At 39.2% G+C, this 8311-nt stretch overlaps 2 protein-coding genes and 1 long non-coding RNA gene across 7 annotated transcripts in view; 1 reads left to right on the top strand and 2 right to left on the bottom strand.

Moving 5' to 3' along the window:
- LOC104798526 overlaps window positions 1-173 on the bottom strand; it is a 994-nt gene extending 821 nt beyond the window's left edge. Inside the window, exon 1 of one of the 2 annotated variants that reach the window (XM_019200702.1) lies at window positions 1-173. In XM_019200702.1, coding sequence (XP_019056247.1) covers window positions 1-126 — 126 coding nt within the window. In that variant the 5' untranslated portion in view covers window positions 127-173. The other variant, XM_010520654.2, reaches the window with a different exon arrangement.
- Window positions 174-2568: 2395 nt separating this feature from the next.
- On the bottom strand, window positions 2569-5454 carry LOC104798523 (ABC transporter G family member 14). Its single transcript, XM_010520653.2, has 5 exons — window positions 5129-5454; window positions 4214-5003; window positions 3957-4112; window positions 3635-3822; window positions 2569-3419 (listed from the first exon to the last, which is right to left on the bottom strand). The coding sequence occupies exons 1-5, from the start codon at window positions 5237-5239 to the stop codon at window positions 2769-2771; spliced, it is 1896 nt and encodes a 631-aa protein (XP_010518955.1). The 5' UTR covers window positions 5240-5454; the 3' UTR covers window positions 2569-2768.
- Window positions 5404-7780, top strand: LOC104798524. Of its 4 annotated transcripts, none has more exons than XR_769459.1 (4): window positions 5404-5491; window positions 5679-6420; window positions 6856-7109; window positions 7435-7780. It is a non-coding gene; the product is annotated as an uncharacterized LOC104798524 (long non-coding RNA). The 4 variants fall into 4 exon arrangements; XR_769461.1 differs by having other exon boundaries at window positions 6856-6926; window positions 7435-7779; XR_769462.1 differs by lacking the exon at window positions 7435-7780 and having other exon boundaries at window positions 5679-6393; window positions 6856-7166.
- Window positions 7781-8311: the final 531 nt, after the last annotated feature.

Genomic DNA, 8311 nt, shown 5'->3' with positions numbered 1-8311 from the left:
AATGCCGAAGAATTTTCCCAGATTGGACGACGGAGATATCGAGCTCAAGCCCGTAACCTGCTTACCTTTGGCCCTCGCCACCGTCACAGCCGCGATTTTCAAAAGCTTTCCCCCTTTGCTAGCCATTACGATACTCGTCTTTTTCTCAGGTCTCTTGTTTAATTGATCGGTTCCTGTTCGTGGGAACGCCTTTTAAAGTCCTTGGATATTTAACGTTTTATGCCGCGAACTTCTGTAATGGACCCAAATTGACCTCAAGGTTTTTATCGGTTCAATTTAACCCAAAATCTATTAGGGAAACATGATTTTTTTGGGTTTTTTCTCTCTATATGGTTTGGATTGGATCGGATTTTGTTGATGTGGATTTAACATCGAATCCATAAAAGGAAATATATTTATTTTGGTTTCTTATTTAAATCATGTCCACCCATGATTATTTTGCTTTCCATTATCCTTTGAATTAAATTATAATCAAATTAAATTTCAAATTGGTCTACATCAATTTGATCTAAACTAGCTTGCGATTACAGGATAATAGTTATTTTTATTAAAAATTATTACTTTGGGTTTTATACAATATACTTGAATTTTGTTTAGTATTTTTTTTTCACTCCTAATGAATCATAAGTATTTATTTTCACCAAAAATATCCTTTTTTACTAGTCGATTACTATTGATTCAAGAATTATGTTAACAAAATGCCATTGTTTTTTTTACACATTATACAGAATCGAATTAGAGGATGGGTTTATCTGAACTTCTAAATACCTATTGGGTTTATTATTGAATTTGAAAACTTATAAGGGTTGATGTGCATTTACGGCTAAATTTAATTAGGGTTAAATCCCTAACACCAAACAGTACCCGTTTCGCGGATACTGTTTTTCGACTGTTCGCCGCACGCTCTCTCCGGCGATCGCTCCGCCGCAACATTGCCGGAGAAGTCGCCGTCTCCGTCGCGTCGCCGCCACGTCACACTAGGTGAGGCTTTCGTGCTGCTTGATTCTTGCTTAACGAAACATTTTTCATCTGACTGAATCTTACATTTGCGATGTTTCTGTCCGAATACGACACAATGTCAAAATTTTCTAACACAATTTCACGGATCACAATGTTCTCTTGCTACATTATTCTCAGTTTTGAATAATTGTTCGTAAACGGTCTCAATGATCATCGAAACCATCTTATCAATTCGTGCAGTGTGACTGGCGTCTACATTCTTAACGTTTTCGAGCTTAATTTGATGTTGTAGAACCCTAATTAGTTTTAAATAATGGTCATATTTGAGCTGTATTGTATGATTCAATTGTTCTGGATTAACTCTAAACCCTAAACCCTAGGTTGACATGAGTTAAGTGGGTTTGCTTAGAAACCGATTATTGTGCAAGAACATGTTTGTAAGAGGGAACATCAGAATGTTTCAACTAAATTTAGTGGATGTTGTACCATTTGACATTTTCTTGTTTGTTGTGTTCTTGGTGATAGTCCCGAAGTGTAAATCTTTAATCATGCCCACTAGGTTTAGCTGATATAAGCTTGCAATTTGAATCTATGTTTAATGAACTTACCATTAGGGATTAGGCTGAGTCACCCATTTTCATTCAAAGGAGAATGACTAGGCGTTTCACAAGTTCACAACTTGTCTTAAATATGTGATTTCCTCATCTTCTCTGTTTATTTAATGTTATCTTGTTAAGGTTGAAGCTTTGGTCAATCTCTTAATTTAGTACGTCTAAGCAGGAACTAGTATACTCTATAGAAAGGGAAAGGATGATGTATTTAGGCAGAGATAGCGAGATACGTGGGAGATTACGCGAATGACATATCTGGTTTTTTTAGTGTTTAAGATGATTATTCTTGGTGATGACAATGACACATGACAAAGTAGGGAATGACATGGATTTTGGTTGTGATGTCTTTTTTTTTTTTTTGGATCAGCTTCCACTTATCTAAAGTTTTGCTTTAATGTGTAAGCATATCTTGTGGGCCTTCTCATCCAATGATTTGCTTCTTTCCTCGAATTTTGTCCCTCCCTTTTGTTCTGTAGAACCGTAGTAACAGCATGCCCTCTTCTTCTTTCGGCAGAATTGTCTTTTTGTAGAACAAAACCATGATATTAACCAATGTAAGTTTCCAGTTTTACACCTGAGGTTTAAACCAGTAATTCCTTTAGAACTTGATGTCCGAAATCTCCTGTCCGGACCACCAACCATGAGGCCCCGAATGCTTATTAGTTATCTCCCCATGCAAATGAAAATTCTTGCTTCGTAATTATGTTGAAATAATTCTGCAGTTGAAAAGTTTGCTTTTTAACTGAATGTTTGGTAATTCATCACATCAAAATTTGCCTTTTCCTGGTTTGTGAGGGAAAAAATAAACAAAGTAAAGAACTTTGAGATGAAAATGAAAGCAATGGTCCAATTTGTTTGTTCATGTGCTTTCACTGTTAGTATCCGCAAGTTGTTAATATTCTATTTCTGATGTATACCTTTCATCGTTTTCTTTGGTTGATGCACTTGCAGGTGATTAGTAAAGTATAGAGACCCTTTTCTTTTAAGGAACCCCATGAAGATAAAACGCAATCCATATATGTTATTCTGAAACTTAGAGGCATTACCATCTAGCCTAAAACAAAAAAGGAAGTTATCAGATATACTGGACATATGGAGAAAAATGATCAAAATTCCGCATCATCGTTTTTTGTATCATACTAAACTCTCTGTCGTGTCCTGTTCGTGTTTTTTCTAGTTGTTACCTTCTGCTGGACTTCACTTCAACTTCACTCGATGCAACGCCATGTAAGCAACGAGCCGATAACCCACCAACATCAATGCCATAACCGACACGTCTATCCATAAATTGTTCAGACCCATTGATTTAACAGCCGGGAAATCTCCAACTCTGCACCAAACGCCCTTCGAGCACTCATAGTAATCGTCATCACTGTATTGAACACCCAAAAGAAGCTTGTAGCAGTAATAGCTATAGCTCAGGTACTTGAGCCAAACGATGAAGGAAGGGATTTGCTGCACATAGTACCCTCCGGCAATGAGAAAGACAAGAGTAGTGACAGATGCTAATGTTGTGGCTTGTTTAATGTTCATGAGAAGAGCACCAAAGGCTAAGCCGAGACCTTGAGCGACTAGGACGTTGTAGAGAACAACCAGTAGTGAGAGGATAAATGTGGTAGGGTCGGGTTTGAGTCCGCCCATCCAGTAAATTATGAACACAAAAGCTGTTGGAAGCGCAAGTTCCAGAGGTAGGTCCCCGATATTTCTAGCCATGAAGTAGGAGGAAAGCCTGTACATTCCGGAAGATCGTTCCTTTATTAGCATTCTCTTCTCTTGGGGAAACGTGAAAACTGCGTTGTAGAGTGGGTAGAAGCCCCAAAAGACCGAGAAGAAGAAGAGCAAGGCTATCTGCATTCGAAGCACCTTCGTTAGCATCTCGAGAAATATTAACATGGATAAATGTAGATTACGGTCAGATCATCAAGCCATTTGAAGAATCGTGAAAAGGGTTTTGTGGTTAGCATGCATCTTTAGCTAGGAATCTGTCTTCTCTATGAATAGCTGAAGATTAATGATTCAAGATGATCACCCTCTACTTTTTTCATCACGAAGAAGAGTCTTACTCTATCTTGGATGTGAGATTTTGGTGTATGCCACCACAGAAGGCCACCGAGAAAAGCCACACTGACGACTTGGAAAATTCTAAGCTTGTTGAAAGATTCATGTCTTCTCTCTCTGACTCCCCTTTGGAGCAGTACACTGAACTGGTACCACCAAGTTGTGCACCACTGTTCGGGCTTGAAGTTGTTTCCTGCTCAGTTTCAGAAAAGATGCGTCAGTTTAGTAACTGTATAGGAGCAGAACACAACATAACAAGACTACTCGAACACATTATTCTACTGAGTAGTAACTGGCATTGTGAATTTGTTGAAAGGAGAAAATTACCCCTAGCCTTGGCAGAGTCAAAGCCATGAGACTCGGGACTGCAGAGTTCAGCTTTCAGTTTAGTAGAAATGTTCTTCTCATAAGCTGAAGCAAGGGCTTCTTTCACTGTCTTCTGCTCTTGCTCCGAGTTCTCTGCTTGAGATTCAGGTGCAATTCCTGTGGTGTTTCACGTTAGGGAGACAGGCACAGCTGAAAAGAAAGGGGTTTCAACCCATTGTTTTCTTGATCTGAAAGTAGAAAAGAAGGGAAGACCTTACCATTAGCTAGGTCAAGTAAGAGGTCAGCTGGGTTGACTGTCATGGAAGTGGAGAATCCGACAGAGCTGAAATATTCCAGGGCTGAAGATGCAGGGCCATAGTAGATGGGGCTTCCTTCAGACAGCAAAACCACCTTGTCGAACATATGGTATAACCGACTCGATGGCTGGTGAATGGTGGTGATAACGGTTCTTCCTCCAGAAACTAGGCGTTTGATTGTGGTCACAATACGTTGAGCAGTGGTCGAATCAAGACCGGATGTTGGTTCATCGAGAAGGAGCAAACTCGGGTTGATCAGCATTTCTTGACCAATGCTGACCCTCTTTTTCTCCCCTCCTGATATTCCTCTGAACAAGGGTCCTCCAATCATGCTGTTCCTACACCGAGTCAATCCCAGTTCTGTAATAACTCGGTCCACATGTTCAGCCTTCTCATCTCTGGTCATGCTGCCGGGTAAACGCAGAAGGGCAGTGAAGAAAAGGGTTTCCCAGACAGTGAGGTGAGGGTACAGAACATCATCCTGGGCAACAAAACCTGTTCTGCGCTTGATGGAACCGGAGAAAGGCGAACCATTGTATGTAATTTTTCCGGAGAAAGTACCGGAAAGACGCCCTCCAAGAGCGGAAAGAAGAGTGGTTTTGCCACTTCCTGATGGACCTAACATCGCCAGGATCTCTCCCGGGCAAACCATACCCGTTACGCCATTCAAGATCGTCTTCTCCTTGCTGCTCCAGGTACCCCAACACGAACCCTTCTGCTCAATCTTGACTTTGTAGACAATCTCCTCAAACTGTTAACAACAAAAACCAATGGCAGAGACCAGACATAATTAGATTGAAACCTAGAGAAAGAAAGAAAGATAAAGCATAAGACTTGTGTCTTTTTTTTTTTGTCTAGTTTTGCAGGAAGAGGCACCTTGAGAGTTATCGAGTACAAGGCCTTCTGCATCTCTGACATGTCTGGCAAACCTCGTGCCAAGACTCCACCATTTTCTTCAGGCCTTGGGGCTATGCAGTTCTGAGGCATTATGGTCAGTGATGGTAAATTATGGAGAGTTTAAGTTAATGATAACGGAGAAAGCACGGGAGGAGAGACTTAAGAGTTGGTGGAGTTTCTCTCTTCAACCGTTTGGTAACTTTCCCTTGACTCCTCCAAAGTGAAGCATGAAAGCACATAAATATATAGTACCAAGGGGAGAGACAACTCGCACTTAGAATATATCCTGTTTGAGAGAGAGAGAGAGAGAGCTTTATGATGTTGGCCATTCAATCGTCTATGGTGGGTTCCAACGTTCTCTCCCTTAAAATTTATTCTAAAGCTAAACCTTTACCAAATATTTATACCTATCTCTTCCTTTGTTCCATTTATCAGTATCTTACCTCTAATTCTGTTTTTTTTATTATTATTATTAAATCAGCATCCTCCTTGACTCCTGTGGATTCTTAACTCTATGATGTGATTGCAGATTTACACTGTCGGAGGAGGAGCTTTAAGTAAACGACTGCAGACTGGTTCATGGACTCGAAATCATATAAAACCTGTAAGACCTTGAGCTTATTATTGTTCTTTCACTTACATAAGATTAGTTATGGATGGTAATGAGAAAAATGGTTGAATAAATCAGGGAAAAAAAATTGAAAAAAAAAAGAATTGAGGCATGGGGGGGAATGGGTATTTGCGGCTTTGCATGATACATTCATAATAATGATGCCTTCCACCATCCAAAAAAACTAAAAACTGACTGGACTGGATCACAAGAAACAGATCCAAGTGGGGAGATCCTCAAGATCTTCTAAAATAGTAAATATCTTATGGGTTTTCATTGTCACATACCATTTCCTTCCCAAAGCATTGTTTCCTTTTTTAACATTATATGCATACACATATATACATATACATATAGATAGACGTCTCATATCGTTTCCTACATGTCTTGTGTTGCCATGATGTCTATTTTTGGCCAAAAAAAGTGCAGTTGGTTTCTTCAGTTCACCAAAGAGAGAGATGTGATTTGTCTTTTTTCTCTAATCACACGTGGAGATAAATTTACAGCACGCGTAGTACACGCGTGACTGAAAAGACAACCTTTTCGCTGTGTCATATGCTGTTTTGGTTCTGTGCTTATTGCTGACATCTCTGCAAGCTTCTGTTTCAAGTGGAGGCTTAGCTTTGCAACGATTGTGAGTAACCCGCTACTGTTCTTTTGGGTACGCTCTGTGCAAATTTTAAAAATACCCAAATTTATATGCAATAACCTACACTTTACTTGTACGCAAGAATGCCCTTGTTTACTTGTTTACTATCCTTATCCTTTTGCTCCAAACGGTTAGGGGAGGATGTGGGTCGGATATCCGAGTTTTTCCACGATCTTTTAGGGATGTGCATTTCGGTATTCGGTTCGGGTTTGGTACGGTATTTGATCAGTTCGGGTTATTCGGTTCTGAAAAAATATGTACTAATCTGTTATTGTATTCGGTTTGGTTCGATTTGATTTCAGTTTTGATATATATATATATTTGGATATTCGGTTTGATTCGATTCAGGAACAATAGTGAATTTTTTGATTTGGTCCTGTTCGCTTCCTCGAAATGTTCACCCTTAGTATATTCGATCTCAGTTGCGCTCCTTTTTTTTTAATGTAGGAGTATTCGATCTTGATCTCATGAACGTCGCATACCCGCTACGCGAATACGATGAGGGCTCATGTACAGGGGTATAAAACGGTCTGGTTTGGTCCAGTCCAGTCAACCCACCTCATCCTGATCTCAGAATTTTTTTAGCCTAATCTGGTCACCCAACTCATCCTGATCTCAGAATTTTTTAGCCAAACTCAGCCTGACCCATTTTTTTACGAGCAAAAAATTACTTAGTTCGGCACGACTCACTTGGCTCCCGGGTCAGCTCTTGTTCGTTCAGTCCATATTTTTTCGAGTTCAAATTTTCTTAGCCGGTAAAATATTATTAATTATAAACTTAGTATATAAAAAATGATTTTGGATTCTTTTGATTAAAACGAATTATATAATATATAGTGGTTATTATAGATATAGTAAATATATTTTATAAAAACTAGTTTAATATTTTTGTTTTTAATCTATAAAAACTCTATTTTTTACAGATTAAAATACGCTTTTTTGTACAAATATATTTAAAAAAGATTCTTCCGGGCCTAAAATCATAAACTGTCATAATTAAATTAAAGTCATTATTTAGCAATGTAGGGGATTTGGAGGTGTGACCAAGGTTGACGAAAGAAAGAAAGAATGACGTGTACCTTATGGTCAAGAACGACCAAAGGATGGAGGAGGTAATGGTCGAATTTTGATCATCTGAATTTTAATCCCAATTTTTTTTTTCTATATGTAATAACAAAACCTTAACTCGACCAAATCTCCAAATTTGAACAATTCGAAACCCTCGACTCGGCCGTCAAACCTCAAGCTCTCTCGGCTCTCACATCCGTGGTCGTCTCGCTGTCGAAACTCTAATCCCTTCCATAGATATAGGTAACCGTCCGATGAAATCCGAAATCGAACCCGCAGCTCGAGTTTCCTGACACCACTACGCACGCACCAAAATTTCGCACTCCAACATCCTGTCATACCTGAGCCCGCACCTGCCGCGACTCAAGTTTCCAAATTTGAGAAATCTACGGACCGCTACCATGGGTCCTGAATGGGTTTCGGGACCCCGACAGCATCTAGCATCTAGGGCATGTAAAAAAAATTCGTCTGTCTGAAACGGCATGAAAAAGCTCATGCTGCTGGCTGAGGTTCCTCTGGTCACTTCACTTGCCACGAATTGTCACTCGGATTCGTTTTCACGTGCCTCTGTCAAATGTTCCAATATTATTCCACGTCATTTATATCGGAAAATATAAAATAAAACCGTTTTTTCAGTTCGCATTCACAAAAAAAAAAAAAACATGATCAGTCACATATTTTGCATATAATCTTCTTCTGTCGATTTGCTTATCGTCGACATTCCCATCATTCAGACAAATACCCATTCGAAATCCATCGTGTTTTTTTTTTAAAAAAAAACGTTTTTTTTTGTTGATACATGAACAAGATTTACATTTTCATACTGAAGTCGACA

This window comes from Tarenaya hassleriana, unplaced genomic scaffold, assembly GCF_000463585.1.
Source record: "Tarenaya hassleriana unplaced genomic scaffold, ASM46358v1 Cleome54, whole genome shotgun sequence".
NCBI classification, from domain to species: Eukaryota; Viridiplantae; Streptophyta; class Magnoliopsida; order Brassicales; family Cleomaceae; genus Tarenaya; species Tarenaya hassleriana.
Note: the sequence above shows the minus strand (reverse complement) of the source record. Positions and strands in the feature narration are given on the sequence as shown.

Bases quoted from the DNA above. Each gene is read 5' to 3' on its own strand.
- LOC104798523 (XM_010520653.2), bottom strand. From the start codon at position 5,239: ATGCCTCAGAACTGCATAGCCCCAAGGCCTGAAGAAAATGGTGGAGTC. The intron at 4,113-4,213 runs GTAAGGTCTTCC...GAAACACCACAG, and splicing joins CTTACTTGACCTAGCTAATG to GAATTGCACCTGAATCTCAA. The intron at 3,420-3,634 runs GTAAGACTCTTC...CTTCGAATGCAG, and splicing joins AATCTCACATCCAAGATAGA to ATAGCCTTGCTCTTCTTCTT.